This window comes from Empidonax traillii, unplaced genomic scaffold (genome assembly GCF_003031625.1).
Source record: "Empidonax traillii isolate 1590-97213 ecotype Southwest subspecies unplaced genomic scaffold, ASM303162v1 scaffold23:size2178997, whole genome shotgun sequence".
Lineage (NCBI taxonomy): Eukaryota > Metazoa > Chordata > Aves > Passeriformes > Tyrannidae > Empidonax > Empidonax traillii.
In genome coordinates, this window is record NW_020955216.1 from 722,125 (window position 1) to 743,241 (window position 21,117).

The 21,117-nt window shown below is 43.5% G+C and overlaps 3 protein-coding genes across 7 annotated transcripts; 1 reads left to right on the plus strand and 2 right to left on the minus strand.

Moving 5' to 3' along the window:
- Positions 1-2,782: 2,782 nt before the first annotated feature.
- Positions 2,783-11,843, minus strand: LOC114067474 (carbohydrate sulfotransferase 6-like). Of its 4 annotated transcripts, none has more exons than XM_027902957.1 (2): positions 11,735-11,843; positions 2,783-4,416 (listed from the first exon to the last, which is right to left on the minus strand). In XM_027902957.1, the coding sequence occupies exon 2, from the start codon at positions 4,386-4,388 to the stop codon at positions 3,207-3,209; it is 1,182 nt and encodes a 393-aa protein (XP_027758758.1). In that variant the 5' UTR covers positions 4,389-4,416; positions 11,735-11,843; the 3' UTR covers positions 2,783-3,206. The 4 variants fall into 4 exon arrangements, with proteins under 4 accessions (XP_027758758.1, XP_027758750.1, XP_027758740.1 ...); XM_027902949.1 differs by lacking the exon at positions 11,735-11,843 and adding an exon at positions 10,202-11,135; XM_027902939.1 differs by lacking the exon at positions 11,735-11,843 and adding an exon at positions 9,339-9,521.
- Positions 4,302-15,926, minus strand: TMEM231 (transmembrane protein 231). Of its 2 annotated transcripts, XR_003573407.1 has the most exons (8): positions 15,747-15,926; positions 15,501-15,670; positions 14,371-14,499; positions 13,290-13,433; positions 12,937-13,018; positions 12,697-12,802; positions 11,735-12,019; positions 4,302-4,416 (listed from the first exon to the last, which is right to left on the minus strand). XR_003573407.1 is itself a non-coding variant. In XM_027902995.1 (7 exons), exons 1-7 carry the CDS (start codon positions 15,886-15,888, stop codon positions 11,830-11,832), a joined length of 963 nt encoding a protein of 320 aa, XP_027758796.1. In that variant the 5' UTR covers positions 15,889-15,926; the 3' UTR covers positions 11,447-11,829. The 2 variants fall into 2 exon arrangements, 1 of the variants encoding a protein (XP_027758796.1); XM_027902995.1 differs by lacking the exon at positions 4,302-4,416 and having other exon boundaries at positions 11,447-12,019.
- Positions 15,927-16,175: 249 nt separating this feature from the next.
- GABARAPL2 (GABA type A receptor associated protein like 2) lies at positions 16,176-20,636 on the plus strand. Its single transcript, XM_027903024.1, has 4 exons — positions 16,176-16,380; positions 16,687-16,742; positions 17,869-18,041; positions 20,053-20,636. The coding sequence occupies exons 1-4, from the start codon at positions 16,347-16,349 to the stop codon at positions 20,141-20,143; spliced, it is 354 nt and encodes a 117-aa protein (XP_027758825.1). The 5' UTR covers positions 16,176-16,346; the 3' UTR covers positions 20,144-20,636.
- Positions 20,637-21,117: the final 481 nt, after the last annotated feature.

Below are 21,117 nucleotides of genomic sequence, written 5' to 3' on the forward strand. Positions count from 1 at the left end.
CATATATTAGGTATTTTTGTATAGGAGAGTGGTAAATTTCTCAAATGCCTGGAAAGATACGCCAGTTATCCCATATGCAAAGTGATGTCAGTAGAATCCCAGAGTGTTTGGACACAACAGAAGCTGAGGACTCAATACCAAGTGTAGGGTTTTGCCAAATTAACCTTCACTGGAAGTGAGGTTATTCTAGTTCATATCCAGAGATCAAGACATTTATATTAAATAAAATTAAACATTATGCATTATTTATATAGGCTGGTATAGATGTGGGTGCAACACTTCAAATGACCATATTTAGTGAAGCCACTTTTGTGTTGGATTGACAAATTTCCTAAAATCAAAGTTTTGCTGGAACACAGCACATCTCTTAAAGCTACACAGAGGGATGAGGTTTGGACCTTTGATTTTTCCCAAGAAAGCCAATCTCTCCTTCTCAGCCAAGAAGACAACAGCAGTGAGCTGTCAGACTACCAACACAGTCACTTCCATTCAGCTGCAGGTCCACTCGCCTCAGACTGCGTGTTTATGGAGTGCTGTGCAGAGGTTGATGAGCTCAGGGACCAGGAGAAGGGACTGATACACAATACTGGAGACAAGGAGGGACAAGAGGGGGCAGAAAACAATATAGCAGATCAGTAGGGTATACAGTGATTTTAGCTTTATAGGAATTTAGAGGTACAGTTGCTCTTGGCACATATCAATTAAAAAAAAGACAAACCACATTTAGACTCCAGTCACAGAACTTCAACTTATCCACTGAAACTAACAGGGTGTGTTCAGAATTATCATCTTATTTGAATACTGCAACTGTTTCAGGTCTACTTGCTCAGAATCTACTGAGCTAACACAAATTGCTGGCAATACGTGATCTGCTGAAAAGGAAACTAATTTCTGAAGTATTATGCAAGGATGAATTTCTTCCATTTTACTCCAGCACAGGGCTGTGGGATCCTACCCTTAAGTAGAAGGGCACAAGACTTAGCATTCTGAGAATTCACACCACATCCCTGAATTTGAGAATCATTACAAAGAAAGATTGAGCCAAAATTCAAATGTATCCCCAGTAACTCTTACGTGCCAAATGCACTGTGTGGATTTATTGTGCCAAACTATGACAGGAAAGGAATTGACCTAGAGGAACTTCTCAGTTTTGATAAATGTATTTTTAATGTTCTACATTAAAAGACAAAACTGATACAAAGAAGGTGAAGATAAACTGCATTCTGTATTAGGCTGTGTTGTTCAGAACAGTCCAAGGCTGAAATACTGCTAAGGTAACCAATGTTTAGGTCTTGTTTATTTTAAGAAGCTTCACAGCACCTAATCTCAAAATGTGCCTGTGCAAATAGGCACCACAGTCACAAAAATTAAGAAATATGCCAATTACCATAATACGTGTTCTGAAATGTCACTGTTGGCCTACCTGAACTAAGGTAATTAAGTGTGCCAGACTCTTCACTGTACCCAGTAGGTGTAACAGTATCTGCAGAGTAGAAACTCTAGTGGCATTTGCCAGATATAACTAGGCAGTACAGCTGCTAAATGAGAAAGAATTGCTAGTCACAGCAGTGAGCTTCCTAGAGCCTCCCATACTTACAGATTTATCAGAAGAGGCAGATTCAGGTTCCCTCCTCTTGGAGCTCTGCCCCAAAATGGAAGCTTCTTGCAACTGGAAGCAACTGGAACTTCAGGTCCTCAGGAAAGTAACTCCCTCCCCTGAGTGCTGGATCACCTGCCTGAGCACCTACAGTGCTTATATCCCATGTCACTCCCTGCACTGTACGTTCACACCAATAAATGAAACCTCCAATCTCTCCCTCGAGCTGCATCTTCCCAAGCCTGAATGAGTTCAAGAAGCTTCAGATGGTAGTCTCAGGCGTATGATGTGACTCTTGCAGATGGTCCTGTGCAGGGCTAATGGTAGAACTCGATGATCCTTGTGGGTCCCTTCCAACCCAGCATATTCTGTGAGATTCCGTGTGATTCCCCGTGCCCCCACACTGCCCCACCTGCTCAGGTGCTGCTCCCCACCCCTGCACTGCCCCTGGGCACAGGGCTCGTCCCTTGGCACCTTGCTTGAGCAAAGCTCCATCTCCAGGTACATCCAGGTGCTCCGCCAGCCCCTAAGAGATGCTCTCACCTTCGTTCCTGGAGAGATGCCCTGGGACCACCCCCCTCAGCCGCTCCTGGTGGAGGGGGCACCCGGGTGACCGCCGAGAGCTGTCCCCCAGCTGAGCCCGCCCCTCCTCACCCTCACGGGCCACACGCGAAGGGGAAAAGGGACAGAGCCATCCACCGGGAAAGGCACCCCTTGCCTAATCCCCGCCCCGCTCCTCCCCTGGCTCTCCGCCCATTGCCCCCCCTCCCGGGCTCCAGGGCCAGCCTGTCCTCCCTGCGAGCTGCCGCCTCTCCGAGCATTTCCCAGCCAACTCCGTGATCTTCACTGGCAACGTGTCGTCCTGAAGACAGAGGGTAACTTCCCTGCAGGAGCAGGTGTGCACCTGCTCTGTGTCACAGAAGGTGACAGGGACACCATCACTCACCTGTGATTCTACTCAAAGATTCTTCACGCATTTTTTGCTTTTTGCACTCCATGCCAAACATCACATTTAAGTATCTGATTGTAAATGTTGCCGCTCCAAGGGAATCATTATGAAATCAATAAATTAAGTTCCTGTTTAAGCCTTTTACAACAGAACTTGCTCCAGCTTTTGGAAAACGTTTATGTGAAAGTTTAAAACATCTAGAGAAGTCTAAAAAAGATACACAACTGCACAACAACTTTAAAGGAAAGAAAAAAGTCAAATGAAGGAATTTAGTATCTACTTCATTCCATTTATACAAATAAACTGTGATTCTTAAATATATAAAACATGAAAACAGGAGTGAACTATTATCGAAAAGACATCTTTGAGAATTCCTCTTGTGACAGAAAGTACTTAAATTATAGTACTTTAAAACAATGCTGTGAACAGCACAGCTCAGTTGTATATTTACAATCTGACAATTATCTTGCCTTTTTTTGTTTTAGAGGTGTAAGAACCTCAGGAAAAAAAACTCCTTCCATTAACGGAAAAATAGTAGACAGAAAGATACTTAAAGTCAACAGCCAAGGATTTTCCAATCACTATATGCTGAGCAGTAGAGAAACACTCAAACATCTACCCCACTTCCCCCTCCCCCCCCAATTTCTCAAAAATAATGTTTCAGTGCTTTGGATTAAATGATAACCAACTGAATTGATTTTGTCGTCTTGGCAACACTAAATCCAACGTCAGATCTCTTTGTTCTTTTTCGGAATCCACCAGCTGATAGCCAAGCATGTTTATAGCACCTTTGCAAACTTCCTGTACTTTCTTAACTTTCTGAAAGGGAAGAACATTTCTCCAGGCCTGTGAAACACTAAGTGCATCTCGAGACGTGATTTTGAAGGCTTCTTTTTTTTTCCCCGGTCCCTGTCCATGTGTGATATTATAGATCCAGCTTTTGAGCCTGGGGGTCAAATTAAGATCCGCAAATTTGTACATTTCTGAGATTTCTGACAATGGATCTCTCACCAGATCTTCAAAACGGATCATTAAATAGCGATTTTTAAGGAAATTAGGTGGTTTTAGAGTAGCCGTTTCATAAATCTGAACATGACTTCTACAAATCTCTTGCATGACTTTGTATTTGCTGTCTTCCACTTTAGTGCCATTGGTACTCAAGACAATTCCATTGTCACGGGCTAATGCTTTCACAGATTGTTCTCGTGACTTAACGACTGCCCTGGGGTCACGGACCAGGTGAATAATTTTGAGATTCAGGGATGGGTCAGTGAGAAGAGGGTAGAGGACCTTCAAGTCAAAGAATCGAACTTCCTTGATGACAACATGGCTGTAAGTTTTACAGGCTTCCTCCACCTTGCTGAACGGATACCGTCCACAAAGAGTCTTGCAGGCCATTTCACTGGTGATGTCAGTGCGTTGAAAAGAGTCACAAGCAGGAGTTGAGCACAGAGCCCGACTCGTTGCCCACTGGAAAAGATCGGATAAGTTTCTTTTCCAAGGCATGTAAGCATCAAACACAGACATGTCACACAGGAAGACCGACCGGACTAAGTCCCGCACTGCCATGTGTAAGACTTTGGCACTGTTCTGAGACATTGTCACCCACACGTGCCACGCAGGCTCCATCAGGTAGAAGACATTGGGGTGTTGGCTGAAAAGCTGCCCGACAAAGGAAGATCCCGACCGCCAGGAGGAGAGAATGAGGATGTGGACTTGTGATGGTTTCTCCTCAGCCTGAGGCATGAAGCTGCTGTACCGGGCGTACATGAAGAGTAAGAATCCAGTCTGAACTGTAACAAAAAGTATAACGACTGTGCTAGGAATCCGAATCCTTGCCATTCTCACCGAGGAAGAGCAATTAGAAAAGCTGAAAAAGAGAAGAGAAATGCTGGTGAACCATTGCTGGTGTGGCAAAATAACGATAAAACACAATAGAAAACTTGAATATTCATAAATACTGCCAAGGGACAAAAAAAAAATCCTTCCAAACGATTCCACTGTATTTCTGTTTCAGTTTGACACTACGAGGACTTCTATTCCCTAAAAGGAGTAGATGGGAACATCAGTAACTGGCTGCTGAAATAAAAAACATTTTTCTAATGTGAGTGCTGTACTCTGCAGTGACAGTAGGGTGCTACACCAGGGGACGCTTGTGCACAACCCTTTATTTTTCAAACTGCAGAAGATGGGTGAAAACTCACAACCTGAAGCCACATCTAGCCACAGATGATAAAATGAAAAAGCAGCTGACAGGTATCTTTGGTCTGGAGCACATATATCCCAAGACTGAATATCCCGAGTTTGCATTTAAGGGAATTACCTATTTGGGAGTTAGAAATGTCTGCATATAACTCCTATAAAATTTTAGGCATATCAACCCCAAGTGGAATTGTTTTACTTTGTAATCAAAGTGCAAACCATATGCATTCCTCACAGCTTTTAATGAGAGGTTTTTGGCACCTACCCCTTTGTGCCCTCAGTTGTGCAGATTCCACTTGTAAGCAATCAGTATAAGTTAGCAGGCAAGGTATTAGGAAGGTACAAGTCCTCGTGTATGCAGATCATCTCCATATTTGCTATCTAGCTGCATTTACACAATTTGTTACTTGTCACTGTGAGAGAGACATATATCAACACACTCGACTCTTGAAACCATGCAGGCTAGCAAATACAGACACACACTCATTTGACATAATAAAATCCATTAAGTTCTTAGTGCTGATGTGCCCACAAGAATTCTTCAAGACAATATAGCTGAATACAGTAAGGAATGAAGATCAAGCACAAGGATAGTCAATGACTTCTGTAAAAGGAATACTGAAGTGACTATTACTCCTCAGCCTAGAAAAGAGTTCCCTAGAACAGGGAAATCACAACTGGCCTGGAGAGAACAACTGCAAAAACACTCTCTCACAACTGCTAAAAATGGGAAAATTGGGGGAATTGAATCAATGATTTCTCATTACAAAACCTCTTTGTATGCTGAACCTAAAAATATGAAACCCCGCCTCAAAATGCTGTGGCAGCAGAAGTATACAAGAGTTCAACAATTACATTGATTAAAAGCAAGTAATGGAAGAAAAGCCTCTCAGGACTCACCAGAGGGTGCTGTTAGGCCAGCTCTTTCAGCACAGAAAGGCAATGTGCCAAAACTGCATTGGTTACTAGGTGAAACACTAGTCTATGACTTGCTCAGCATTGCCTCACCTCTCCTTGTGCCAGTGCCCTCCTCCTCTGCCAATGGCTCAGCGGCATCACCTGTCCATCCCAGGCTCCTCTCAGGAGAGCCAGAGGGGCTCGTTCTGCCTCCTTTCTTCCTTCTTTGCTCCACAGAGGTGCTTCCTCGGCTGCACCTGCCTGACCAGAGCAGGCCTGCTGACCACAGGCATGGGGGAAAGGGCAGCAGAGGGGCCAGATGTCCTTACTGCCACTCCAGATGCCACCTCGGTGACAAAACTCTAGCGAGCACCTCCTCAAAGACTCACGCAATCATTCTGTCCCTAAGTGGTGAGGGAGCTACAGCAGGCAGAAAAACAGACTGTGACAGACAGCAATTTGCAGCATAGAGCACTCCAACACCTCTCAGGCATGAAGTATTGCAGTACTCGGTGGCATCACACTATATGCTCTTGTAAATATTGAATACTGCTAAGCATAAATTATGTTAATAAAAGTTACACTGTTATTCCTTTTCTGTGATAGTAGCAGTAGTACTTTCTTTGTGATAATGGTTATTCAGGGAGAGCTCTGGTAAAGAGTAGAATAATCAGAAGTTGTACTCTCACAAATTCTTAAGGCACAATCATCTCTTTGCAGGCCAATGAAAATGTTCAAACTGTGACCTCAAAAGCATCTGCATATATGGCTTAGTTGACAGTCCTAAGTCAAGCTCTGTCACTGGGCCTGCCTGCTAACAGCTACTAATGGAAACAAGATCCTAGACTAGATGAACCCTGGGACAGTCCCAGAATAACTATTCTTCCATAACGTCCAAAGGAAATTATACAAACTGGCCAACAGAGCAATCATTTTCTTCATGACTTAAACTGTCTCTGATAGACTGCTGAGCTGCAGGGCTGTTGGTATCTGCCACTGCTTGCCAAGAAACTAAATACAACACAGAAAGCTATCCAGTTTTACCAAGCAGGGTAAAAATACAGCCAGTGGTAGCAGGGCTTGTTTTCTAAAGAGTGCACTTTTCAGACCCAGAATGGCAGAAAAGAGAGAAAGAAACTGTGTAATGAATGATTATTTTGCTCTTGCTTTCGGGGACTTTTATTCCTTTGCCGCGTAAGTCACGTAATGTTGAAACTGAGTAATGAGATCTTTGCAGGTCAGCTCTGAAAGAAGTACAGTTTCTAAGTAACTTCCTTTCAGCACAGAATTCAACCTGGAGAGACGTAGAAAATTGTCAACAATAAACTTTATAGCTAAAACAAACAAATAACAAAAAAAAAAAAAAAAAAAAAACTCCTATTTACACTGCTCAATTTTTTTTTTTTTTTTTCTGGGATACTAAAAAGTTGGTAGAAAAACAGAAAGAGAGTGTCTCACATTAGAGCTGTAAAGAAACATGCTCTCTCTCTGAGTTTGGGACAAAAGGCTGGGATGAAAGACTCCCTCAGAACCAACAGGCCTAAGTCTGTTCTGGGAAGACTGAAAACCCTGGCTGGAATAAAGCAAAATATCTGAGTGAAGAATTATAAATAACTGCTCCCCTACAATGACTTCTGAGCAACTGAATATTAACTGTCTTTGTCAGTCTTCCCTGGTCATTTTGAGTCTAAGAAAACATCCAGCACACATTATTTCAAAACAGCTTATGCAGCACTTTTAAAGCCAAAGTCTTTATAGATTACACAGAAATTACTTCAATTTCGTATAATGTTCTCAATTAATTCCCCCAGATTGATCTTTTCCACTGAAAAACAAATACCTAATGCTCTATCATGTGTTCAGCCTTTTGGTAGCCAACAATCATCATCCTGTATGTTTGTCATACACTAAATGCTGACTTTTCAGAGCAATCATACAAGATGAATATATGTAGTTATGTAGTTATGATTCCCCAGATGCAGCAGTACCGACTGTGAAAAGAATAATAATGGTAAATGTCATCATGCATTTTGTAGAAATAATAGGAAAATATTTGTGCATGGTGCGATAAATAGAGCAAAGATCACCTGAAGGTCTACGATCCCTCATGGAGATGTTTACTCACTGCATACTTCACCTATAAGACATCACACCAATGAAATCACCACCAGAATTGCTTCTGTGGGCTTAACATTAGGAACACACTTTGCTGTTTTAAGAAGTGAAATGCAGGAATGTGACAAAGCTGGTCAAAGAAAACGACGCAACAACAGTACTAGTAAATCTTGCTGTAATCACCCTGCTGACGAAACATTCCTTTCCAGTGTTCTTCTGCAGCTAAAAATCACACACCTTCCTAAGGCTGTTATTGCCAACAATATGCAGATTGATCTTTGAATGGGGAAAGAAAAAGTTCATTTGGAGGGTGCCTTCCATAAGTATTGCTACTTCAAAAAGTTAAGTCTTTCTAATAGCTGGCCAATAGTAAATAGTTGAAATTCAAAAGCCTACTTAATTTTTTAATAGAACAGTGAAACTGCAACTAAAATAATTAAAGTACAGTAAATGTACTGTAATAATTCTGAATTATAACAATATATAAGTACTCCAGCTGATACTGTTAATTTAGCTTTTGGAAATGTACTTCTTTTCACAATCTAGGGGCAAATGAGATTGGAACAACTGTTTCTAGGAAATTATCAGGCTTAAATAATTTATGATACAATTAAACGTACCATGGATTTAATTACATTGCAATTAGAGGTGTGGGTTTTTTAAGGGTACTGTTTCCTTTGTGTTTTATTTATAATTTTTGGAGTTAGATAAAGTTGTCCAGCCTGAAGAAAAGGCAGTATCGAGGCATAGCCCTACACCACCTGTTTCTCCATGCAGTGCAGCTGAAGATCACAGTGTTTTCAGCTACTAGAATTACTGGTGCTCAGGAAACGAGGTCTGCTTAGCTGCAATTTTTGTTAGGAATTTTTACTATGGCAAAACTGGGGTGAAAAAGAGACACCTGCAGCGACTGAATGCTATTCACTTACTTGAGACTCTGCCTGCAGCGGTACAATAGTGTCCTCAAACTCAAACCGTCAGAGGACAAATGGGCTGAGGTGTGCCCTGCATATGCCACTGAAGCAACTAAGAAATAAAGACCGGTATATGACCTTCACCTGGAAAGAGAGGCTGGACACAATAGAAAAATGGGAAGGGATTTCCCAGAAAGACGGGAAATGTCCTCTAAAGCACCTTATTTCATTCCCTAACTCTACCACCTCAACCTGAATCAGCCATGTTCTCTAGGGAAGAGGAAAGAAGAAGAACAAAAACCTAACCAAAAAAAGCTCTGGTTTTCGACAGTTTGACCTCTGTCAACAACCGCCTACACCTCCAACAACGGCCGGCTCGAGACGGCGGACAACGACTCCGCCGCACCTGGTGCTACCGCTACTTCACCGCCACGGGCAGGGGCGAGGGCAGACTCCTCGAAAACGTCCCCCGAAACGTAGCTCGAGTGCCAACGGCTCGAATACATCCCCCAAAACCTAGTGCGAGTACGAATGGCTCGAACGCATCCCTGAAGCGTAGTGCGGCTGAACATAAGCACCGTTGAGACCGGAAAAAACGGTCTGACCGGGACGACGAGTCCCCCGCGAGCAGCCGCCACCCCCACCCGCAGCAGCCCGCCCGTACCTTTCCGCCGCCACCGCCGAGGCTCCGAGCAGCCGGCAGAGACAATGAGCCGCTTTCAGACGTGGCCGAGGCGCCGGGGCAGCGGGAGGAGCCCGGGAGGGAGCCGATCCGCCCCGCTCCGAGAGCATCCCCGGGCAGAGGCGCAGCCCGGCAGAGGCGGCTCCGCCCAGCACCAGCGGCTCGAGCGGCACCGGCGCCCGCCCCGCCGCGGCCACGAGCGCGGCACCCGCCGGGGACGGCTCGGGGCAGCGCCGCCAGTGCCTCGGGCCCGCCTGCCGCAGCAGCCCCCTCCTCTTCCTCCCCCTCTTCCTTCTGCCCCCGAGCCCGCCCCAGACCCAGGCGAGCAGAACCGGAGGGTCCTGCCCCTGCAAACGGGCTGCTCGGCCAGTTAACGAGCACCGGGGTCGTTTTTTTTATCCCAGCTCCACCTCTTAAAAGACTCCTGAAACATGGCTCTTACATGGCCACATTGCCACTTCAATTTATGCATAGGACCTTTAACCAGACGCTTACTTTTTCTCCTTACAGAACCACTTACATGAATTTGATTAATCACAGCAACCCACTGTGTCCTTCCTCAGTGAAGAGCATTTAGGTTGTTCTCTGGCATATGTGTACACATAAGATGTGTGTAGTAGCACTGTGGTGGATGGCAGTGGTTTCAGATGGTTGTCTTTTTATTTTGGGTCATTTAGAAAGCTAAAGGAAGAGTCCTTGCAGACAGCCTTCTGAGAAAGGCTCTTCCTTCCTAAACCTCCCTTAATGGTACTTGCATCGGATTCTCAGGAATATTTTTTCCCTGTAGTTCAGTTTATTGCTGCAGCCATAAAATCTTAGCTTTTTTCTACCGCTTGGTTACTTACAGAAGTAGAATGTCTCTTCAAGCTTGAGAAAGGAGTCAGAACTATGAACCAAGAACTATTTTCAGTATAACAGTGTTCCAGGAAGTTACCACAGCAGAGGCACCACAAATAAGTTTGTTTTTTTCCCCCTGCTCTGGTCACACTTGCCCTTAGGGCTCCGTTTACCCTGCATTCACTTACTCACCACAGTCATGAAGCACACCTCTTTCAAAAGAAATGGAGGGATTGTTTCAGGTCATACTAAACACTTACATGCCACTGGCAAACAAATAACTCTTTGATTTCCTCCTTTTAAATTATATAGTTCTCTGCTTAAATTACTGTAGAGGATTTTTTCCAGCTTTCCCTTTCTAAATGAAAAGAGAACACAAGGATATTTTAATTTGTATTTCCTAAACCAGACCTATTCTCCATTTCTTATTTCACATGCATTCACTGAACTCTTGCTCTGAGCAGCATCACTGGTCATAACTTAATGTGAAAGGCTACAACAGGAGAGAATAGTGAGATAGGAATTAATGGAGGTTCCCGATACTGTTGTTTTCTGACACTAGTCTCTTTCCTGTTCCTGTTGCTACCTTAAACATGTTTCTGTTCAGCTAGGAGGAAGACTGTTACCCATTCCATTTTTGCGAGACTACAACATTCAAATCCTTAAAATGAGGTCCTGTGGTCTCTCCAGAGATTTCCACCCCTTGCTTATGCCCACCCTAATGCTTGTGCAGACACATACCAAGTTCATTCAGGGAACTGAGTCATCTGAAAAAGTGATTATATTTGGTAAATATCATCTTCACCAGGTGATTATAATTGTTATCAGTTCTAAGCTGTTTAAGTTCTGAAAGTAGTTATTCACTTGCTTTGGAACTCCAAAGCTTCTCTGGTAGTATTTTTTGTTACTTTTCTTTCAATAAATACCAGGCTTCTCTGTTTTACTATTCACAATTAATGGTCTAGTGCTACAGTAATAATGCCAATAGTAAGTGGTTGTGCAAACCTTGCACACAGCTATCACCCACAACCCAGTTTCTCACATCAACCTTGAATTTATCCATCATCCAATTTAATAACTAAATTGCTGAGCATGTAACTGTGCCACATAACTGTGGCTGTACTGTGACAGGAGTGTCTCTGATCTTAACTCATCCATACATTTTTTCACATTCCTCATAGTTTGTTTCATTTCATGGTGCACATCAATGCATGTACAAATAGCTCTGGACAGAAGTCTAAGTCAGCAGTGAATTAATTCACAAGACAGTAAAAATACAGTTTATGTTGTTATTTTTAGCATATTATTTTCAGTCTTCAAGGTGTAGTAAAATGAAGATAATGTAAAAGCAGACTCATTTCTTCCTACTGGCTTTTAAAGCATGTTCCAGTTGGAAAAAAAAAAAAAAGGCTGTTATTTAACTTTTAATTGTAAAAAAAAATTAAAATTTTCAATTCCAAAGCAGTGTTCCCCAAAAATTATATGAATGAACATATATTTAAAAAGAAAGCACAAACAGAGCATACTTGGAACATACTTACAAAATTCGGATCTTTGAAAGTAAAAAGTGAATAGAGAATAAAAGTGGGTGACTATTTTTGAACTGTGTTTCTTGAAAGTGTTCTCAGGCATCTCCTCAGAACTGGTGCTGTTTGTAGCCTAGTACTGGAGACGTTGGCAGAACTGATGATACTGGAATTGTAGTCAACACGTGATTCTGGAACAAAAACATCTTAATCCTACCAAACACCCAAAGAAAGATAAGGAGGATGCTGACATACTGGATCCAGGCAAATTTAATAATTTCCCAAAATCCTGGCTGATATTTAAAGAAAGTCAAGGAGTGTTAATGAAGAAGCTTCTGATTGCAATAAGTAAACAAAGGAACTCAGAGGCAGACAGGTACAAAATCTGTTAAGATATCAGGTTTTGTGGCAAATGGAAGCCTCTGAACCACAGAAACACCTAGAAGTCTTTTACAATAGTAGGTAACAAAAGCTGCAGAGAATATCTGCCCTAGAAAGCATTTAAACCAATTCTGGATAAAGTACCTATTTTGTGCCTGACTCACCAGAAAGTTGTTATTGGTAATAGGCAGGCAGGTAAACAAACCTCATAGGAATTATACTCCATATAGACTCTTTTAAACACAGGCTTACTCTTGTCTGAGAAAATGAGCAACAACATAATGAACAAAGCAAGATTCACTAAGAATATTCACTGAAAATGGCTAAGAAACTGCCTTTAAGGTCTGTTTAGTAAAGCTGAAAAGCAACACGAGTTCCCAGTAGAGAAAGGCAGAAGGTGGTTAGGGAAGTAGAACCATCTGGAGGAATGGACAAATAGGTATTTCATTAACTCCAGAACTTCAACATTACCTTAGCTAATGAAGAAAAAGTTTAGCAACAAATCTAGGAGAAAACAGTTTTCACTTGGCCTGTAAGTGAAGGCCCAAATAATGCAACCCAATTATGTCACAGTTTATGCAGTTTTCAAAGGATATAAAATAACTTCCACTGGGTAACGAATAGTGGCATTAATGATAAATGGTGTATCTGCTGCTCTTCCTGTCATCCAAAGAGGGCTGGGATCTGAAAAGACTGTTGTCACTAAAATGGGGAAAGGAAATATCCAGGTTAAGGGGCTTTTAGGTCTTAATACAGAACCCAAATACCTCACAAAACATCTGCCAATATGTGCACTACTACTGACCTGTAGTTCACAGCTACACATTCAGGCTTACCATTTCTATCCCAATATGCTGCAATGATGTTTGTTAGATCATAGTCACTTGCAAAAGGACTTGTGCCATTGACCACAGACACCTGTTACAACAAGGAGACACTAGCATTATTTGTCCAGTCTTCCAGACAGTAATTCTGCCGACTTTCTTACACAAAGTAACCATGCCCCTGAGGGAATGCACATAAATATCAGGCTGAACATCTTGGCAGAATAAGCTCTTCCCTCTTTTAGCCTAACAATAAAACACCAGCTCCAAAGCTTCACAGTTCACTCTGTGCAGGACTACAAACAATCAGGGCGTCACCTATGATACCAGGAGGATAGAAGGGGAGGGAAAAAACATGTGCTCACATTGTATCTGGTATCCAGTCCACAATGGTTCAATAATTGCCTCTGCTTCAATTTCAGGTCTCCGTTCATATAGAGCCGAGACCCTGGCACAGGAGAAAAAAACTGAAGAAAAGCCATGCTCTGCATCACAAATGTTGACATTCTCTGAAATGGTGAACACAAAAAAAGAGAATTTAGGTGGGGGGACACCCCTCACACACACTTTTTTACCTCTTTGTATCTATTCGGTATTTTTCTGACTCCCAAGTTTCAGATCATTACATTAGTCTAAACAAGGGAACGCCAAATAATTTTTTTTTTTTTTATAAAGTGATCTAACTTAGTTAATACCTACAAAGTTCCACAGGAAATTCAATCCAACAGTCTGTGGCTAATGACATAATCACAGGTAAACAGCAGTAAGATGACTAAACACATTCCTTACAAAAAGGAAAAAAGTTCCTTAGCTTTTATCAACCACTCAACATGAAGGAAAATTTTCACATTTACAGTGGAATAGAAGTGTCGTGAATATTGTAACTCTCTGTGATACCAATCACTGATCTAATATTTGTCTTCCTGTAACACTTTCTTCCTCCTCCCAGTTACAAGATACAGAAGATCCTGGTACACCATTACTAACATATTAAGAGTTGTTAAGTAAGCAAAATCTATGGAGTTTTAGGCTGTTTCAACAGCCTGCCTCTCCACCTCAGAAAACTAACTAGTTATGTCAAGACACAGCGGTGTGTCCTCTAACAGTAAGAATGCATATCCTTCTCCCTACTTTCAGTTATTTCCTGGTGTCACCCACACTGATACTCACTGTTGTGCATTTCTATCCTCTATGCTGCACTACAGCCCAAGAGAATATAGAGCTTAAAAAAAAAAAAAATTCTAACAAAGCGCATCAAAATATGCAACAGAGCTAGATTAGGAATGACTCGGCAGAGGAGGAAAAAATTAAATATTTGTTAGTAAAATACTTATTTTTAGATAGGAATTTCAAATGTGAAAAGTTTCTTTTCATCGTTTGCATAACCACTATTGGAATATTACACAGGGTCTGTACATCACAACAAACATTATTAAAAATGCTCACATAAAGCTGGTAGGAAAAGAGCAGAATCAGCTGAATGCCAAGTACATGCTCTGTAGGTTGGAGCGGAAGTTCCAATTCAAAATGCAACTGATCCATTTTGCCATCTTGATTTTTGTCTTCTTCTCTAGTCTAAAAGAATATGATTTCTTAAAAATACAGGAATTTCTGTTAGAAAGAAAAACAGAAAAGGTAAAACCCCAGGGGACCTCCACAACTGCAGCATGTACAATCAAAGGAAGCAAATAAGCTGCAGCATTAGGAAAGAAAGAAAAAGTTGCTTGACTTGATAAACCAAGAACTGGAGACAAAGAAGCAGCCTGCAAGACTGTCTGTTATACAACATCTCATATGCTCCTCCCAGGAAGGGAAAGCTCACTAGACCCTTCAAAGTCTTTTCTGCCCTATACCATTCTGACCATCTCCCCCGCATCCTACAAAGCACACCTTAGTGCTGGATCTTCTGTCAGACCCTGTGCAAATATGACTGGTGGTCAGGCTTTTGCCTCCTGCCACTGCAGTGTGACTCTGTACTCCCATTCCTGGCTGTGAGCCGAGGCTTATTACACCTCTGTGCCACAAATGCCCAGCACCTCAGCTATTTGCAAGCATAGCAGGACTCGTAACAGAGGCAAACAGAAAAATAACTGCCACTGTGGAATCCCAGAAGGAATAGTGACTGCAAGGCAAAGGCTGTGTGCTTGAGAAGGCTCATACCTTCTTCCAAAACTAGAGCCTACCTAGCAACCCATGCAAGCTCACATTGTAAGCCATGGGGAGGAGAGCACAACTGATTTGAGGGAAGTAAACTGATGTGTTCGTGCAAACCCCCAGTGGTGCTTAGGGACATGGTTCAGTGGTGAAACTGGTAGTTTGGCCAATGGTTAGACTTGATGATCTTAAGGGTCTTTTCCAACCTAAATAATTCTACGATTCAATAGCACTGAAGAGGGACTTAAACCGGACTCGCTAAAAATCACTTGTCCCAACTGAATTCTGATGTGAGGCACGAGGTTACTCGTGAAGCTGCTGCTCCTTGCAGGCAGCAGTGCCCGCTCATGCCCCGAGCCGGCTGCCCCACTCCGCAGCCCCGCTTCTCGCCGCTGCTGCCGGGCCGCCCCGGGCAGTCCTACCGCCAGGAGCGGGACTCGGAGCCGCTCCTCCTGCAGCCTGTTGAACGCTGGGAACGTGCTCCACGCCAAGAAGCTGCCCGGGCCGGGCCCGGTGGTGGCGACGAGGAGAACCTCGTACCGGAACCGCACAGTGGGCTGCTCTAGGTACGTGCTCTGCTTCAGCCAGAAACCTGAGGGCAGAGACAGCACGAGATTTCAGGGCCGAGCCGGGTCCGGCCGTGCCGCGCGGGGTCGAGTGGCGCTCACCGTGGCTCCGGTAGGCCACCAGCAGCGGCGGCACATAGGTGAGCGCGGTGATGAACAACAGCGCCAGCGCCGCGGCGGAGCAGAGCCCGGCCCGGTAGCGCGTGTAGAGCGCGGGGTGCGAGAACAGCTCCACGCCGACCATGGCGAGCACCCCACTCGCGTCCCGCTCCCGCCGCGGGACTGACGGGGGCCGCGCCAATCAGCGCCCAGGGACCGGGTGTGCCAGCCAATGAGGGCGCAGTGCCGCCCCCGGGGCCGCGGGAGGCGGGACAGCGCCGGCGGCAGGGGCGCTGCCGGGACATTGCCGGGCGCTGCCGGCCCGGCCCAGCCCGTGCCGCGGTCCCGAGGGCCCCCGCAGCGCCGCGGGCGGGGCGCCGGCCGGTAGCTCCGCGCGGGGTGTCACAGCCCCGCCCCGCGATCCCCGGCCGGAAGCGCTGCGGGCCGGGCGGTTGCCGGGGAACGGGCGAGCCGGAAGTCCCGCCTGTCGAGGCTCGGCTGTTGTTGTTGTGACAGGGACCGTGACAGCGACAGGCCCGGCACGAGCCCCCGCCCCCCGCACTCGGGCCTCGCCGCCGGCTCCGCTTCCCGCCCGCCCGCACCATGAAGTGGATGTTCAAGGAGGACCACGCGCTGGGTAAGGGTGGGCCCGGGCCGGGCGATGCCCGCCAGCGGCCCCGCCGCCCTCCGTCTGCTGTGTCGCCATCTGCCCCGGTCGGCTCCCCCAGCCTCTCGCCTGTGGGCGGGGAGCCGCTTGCGGCCCTCGCCGAAGGGTGGTGCGATGCCCGGGGACGGCCTCGCCGAACAGCTGGAGATCTCCTCGGAGGGTGGGGAGGTGGCCGCGATCCTCGCAGGCTCTCGGCCCTGCGGGCACTGCCCTCTCGGCCTAGGACGCCGGCAGTGCTGTTACGATGAAGTGACTAATTGTGAGTTTTGTTCACAGAGCACAGATGTGTCGAGTCGGCAAAAATCCGAGCCAAATACCCCGACCGTGTCCCGGTGAGTAACCGAGCCAGCTTCCTCAGAGTACTTAGAGTCAAAGGTGGATAAGCTGTTTCCATCCTTCATACTCTTTGATCAGTCTCTGCTAAGTAAATTCATGTTCCTTCTTGTATCCTTAGGTGTTTTAAAGAAGTCCCAAACACATCTAACTAATCCAATGTTCCCTTCTCTTCCCCAGTGCCTACTGACAAATAAGCAAGAGTGCCTAACTTTATAAACACTTTCTGGGTATTTTTATGATTTATTAGGTTTCTTCCAATGGCAATTATATCCCAGCAAACGTCTTCATTATCTTGAGGATTCATTATGTGCCTGATCCTAAGATCAGGTCCATGTTTTCTGCTTGATGATTCAGATTGAGCCACGTGCCTTTCATAAAATAGTTGGTACCAGTTTAATAGTCAAAAGTGTTTTTCGAACAATGTTTTAAGGGGAACACAGAGCTAAGGAACGGAGACACTGGAACATCTTGTAAAACTGATTTCCCCACCTGCTGCATTTTTCCTTCAAGAACTAGCCTGTGTGGAGCAATAAGCATCAGGTCTTTTCCACAAGTAGTGCTTAATTCTCCTTTCCCCAGTACCTGCTGCTTTTTGTTTAGTTTTCTTTTGTTTCATTTTGCTTGTGGCCATCTTGCTCTTTCCTTCCTGTAGTCTATTTCTGATTTCCTAAGGTATGATGAAAGATGTTCTAATGTCAGTTCAGCATAATACAGATAATGCAGCCCAGGACACCATTAGCCTTATTTGCTGCCAGGGCACACTGCTGGCTTATTTTCAACTTTGGGTCCACATTGCAATGATTTCATATTGTCAGTGTACAAAGTTAAATGACGTGTATTTCCCTATCATGGGTTTCTTTTGGGCATAATGCAGCTTTTTACCTCATGACTGTCAGGCTCAGATATAGGAAGTTTTGAGCCATTGTGTGTATGAATGTAGGTTTCGGTGTAGCTGTAAAATCAGGTTTTACAGTGCTGAGCCAGTTCTACCTCTCATTTGGTTGCAGTCAAGAAACCTTTTTGTTCCTCCCCTCTGCTCACTGTTGCAAGCCCCTGCCAGCAGGAGATTTACCCAGGCTGTCTGTTCATACCAATCCTGACCTTCACACCTGCACTTTACAGGTCATAGTGGAGAAGGTCTCCGGATCTCAGATTGTTGATATTGACAAGAGGAAGTACTTAGTTCCATCTGACATCACCGTGGCCCAGTTCATGTGGATCATCAGGAAGAGGATTCAACTGCCATCTGAGAAAGCAATATTCCTCTTTGTAGACAAGACTGTCCCACAATCCAGGTGAGAGGCTATTCACTTGGTATTCTGATATGCCTGTGCATATCAGAGGGTCAGTAACACCATTCTTTGAGGCTCATTTGGTGGTTTTAGGAGGTGTTTGGTTACATCTTCATCTCACTGTGAAAGGGATTTTTCCTCACAAGTTTGATAAACATCTTATTTTTTGAGCCAGGCTTAAAGGAAAGGTGACTGAAAACTATATTATAATCTACTTCCATGGCAAAAGGGTGAGCTTTGCACTTATGATATCCTTGGTCGAGTGCAAGAACACATAGATCATCAATCTTAAAAAAAAAATTATTCTCAACATAACAAAAAAGAGGCATATTAAATATTTAATAGCAAATGTCATAAATTATTCTAAAAAACCCAATAACCTGTCAGCTTACAAAGAAATTCTGATGTTACAGACTATTTGCTGCTACTTTTTTTTAAAAATTACTTATTTTTATCTATAAACAGAAAAACGCACAATTGCTGTAGAAAGATTTTTCACGTTGCTTTTATATAGGAGTAAGTTTCACTGTTGTCTGCTACATACATACATATAGCAGAAGCAGCTACTACAACTACTTTGTAAATGAGATTTTTTAATAACATTTGAAGAAACAGTACCTCATGCTGTTACATGGCTTAGATGTAATATTATTCTTATTACTTACTTGTTGTAACAGTAACAGTCCCTCCAGGTAACCTGTCCAGACTCAGGAACGTTTTTTATTTACTCTGTGATGCACAATAGGGAGAACCATGAGAACCATCTTTTTCTACTTATTTTAAGAGTAATAGGAATGCCTATATGTCATCTTCATAACAGGACTGTAGAAAGCTAGGAACAGGACAGACAGACACACTGTCTCATGTCACATGTTCACAATGAGGTGTCACATCTCAACCAGAAAAAGAGGGGCTTGAACCTTCAGTATTAATGTAAAAATGATAACTTATTAACAGATAAAATATCCTGTTAATGGTTCTGCTCATCTCATAGGCTGAGTTTACTACATAAACTGGATGAGGAGAGGAGGATGTCAAGGGTTAGTGATCTGTCCGCTACTTACCAATTCTCTTCCGTTTCAAGCACTGCTTCCAAATCCTCCCAGCTCCTCTCTTGGGTAGAACGACACGGTTGTTTTCCCTGTCGCTCCCATCCAGTCTCCATCTTTCTGTTCGTGAGCCTTTTCCCAGTGTTGGAAAGCTGGAGAAAGGTGAGCTGAGGAGGAACCATTTGTGCACCCGACTGACATCAACTGCCTGTTCCATCTGTAGGTGAATGGTTGGAGCAGTTGTACTTGCCAAGTAATTGCTTTGGTTTCTTTTTGTTTTCAAAATACAGACATTACCCTAAAGACCACAGCTGCTTAGACTGTGCAGGGCCATATGCCTATTAAGTTTAAAAAATTTTTTATTTGATCAAATGTTCAAAACCTCAGCCACAGAAAAAGCATTAGTTTCCAACTAAATTGTAATGTATTGCCCACATATTTTGATACCAGCACTATTTGAAGTCATCACTTTTTGGCAATATAGAAAACAAAGCTTTTGCCTCCCAAAACAACCTGGACCTCAAAGAAATGGTCCAAAACAGAGCCTAACTGAACATTCACAACTATACCAGGTGGAGGGAGGAATGAGGTTGCTCACACAAGAAACAGGACATTAACGCAGCTGCATTCAAGGTACTATCAGACCATTGGTCCTGATATGAGTCACAGCATCTGATGCATGATTCAGAACCTGAAATACAGTCAGTGATTTACTTCCAATAAAATGGAAGCATTCTGACAAATGCTTTTGTGAAGAATTATCAAAAATATACTCTGCAGAGAGCCCAGGATCATTTTGCTAACTCAAGAGTCAACTGCTTTTCATATATCCTCATTTTTTGCATTTTAATTTATATACAGATTTATAAGTTTTTATTACTCCTTGTTTATGCAAGATTCTAACTGTTAATATTTGCAACTGTCATGAGCCAAGCAAACCATTTCTCTTTTTTTCCCCCTTCAAGCTTAACTATGGGACAACTTTACGAGAAGGAAAAGGATGAGGATGGATTCTTATATGTTGCCTACAGTGGAGAGAACACATTTGGTTTCTGAATGGTGGGTCTTGGATACTATACCATCCTGCTGTGTATCTTGTAAATAGCTGATCATTTTCTGTTCAGATGTCCAGAGAAGTTCCTTCTATATACATGCATTTGTAACTGGATTTATTTCTTAATATATTGATAGATCTTGTTTTATTAGACTGTTAAATTATAAAAAAAAGTTTTGTTGGTTTTGTGCATTTTTGGTTTTTTTCTCATGGCTGTGAATTCCCAGACCCTCACTTCTTCGGAGGATACATTTGATGACATTGATAAAATAATAAAGCAAAGTAGTTGGGCTACTAAAACATGAAAAGAAGAACACACATTTATTCTGTTTTGAGGTGTTAGTTTAAGAAAAATAAAACCAATAAATTAGTATTGGGAACACTGGATTTGCTAGCTTCTTAGCAGGAGCAAGATGCTGATCGTGTTGAATTGAGCCAGTATGTTCCTCTTTCTCAATTAACAAACAAGTACAATAAAAGTTCCTGTCACAAACAGGCAGTGCTGTCATTTCTTTACCTTAATTTTGGCCAGAAAGTTACACATCACATTAACTAGATGCTATACAGCTGCTTATATTACTTAGTAGACACTGTACAGCTTCTCAAACTTTAGTGTGGCTGATGATGCAAGGAAGAAACAAGGAGCTCTCTGTGGGTTCCAAAACCAAGAGCTTCTGATCTACTGGATCTCATCAGGAAAAGAGCTATGCTGGCCCACAGGCTGTCAATGGATGAGTAAATACCATGGATTTTGGAGAACAGGACCCAGGTGTCAGAAGCACAGCATGTAAGGAAAGAGCACCTAGGAGAACAACTAGGAGACCCAGAGAGCTGAAGAAGTGGAAGGTATAATTCTTACATGAGTTATTGCAGAGCAAGAAATAATTGCAAAGGTGTTCAGATTAAAACAGCTGCATGAGCAGCTCTTAAAAAAACCCCAAAACCAAAACACCCCCTCCCCCTAAAAAGTAGTTCC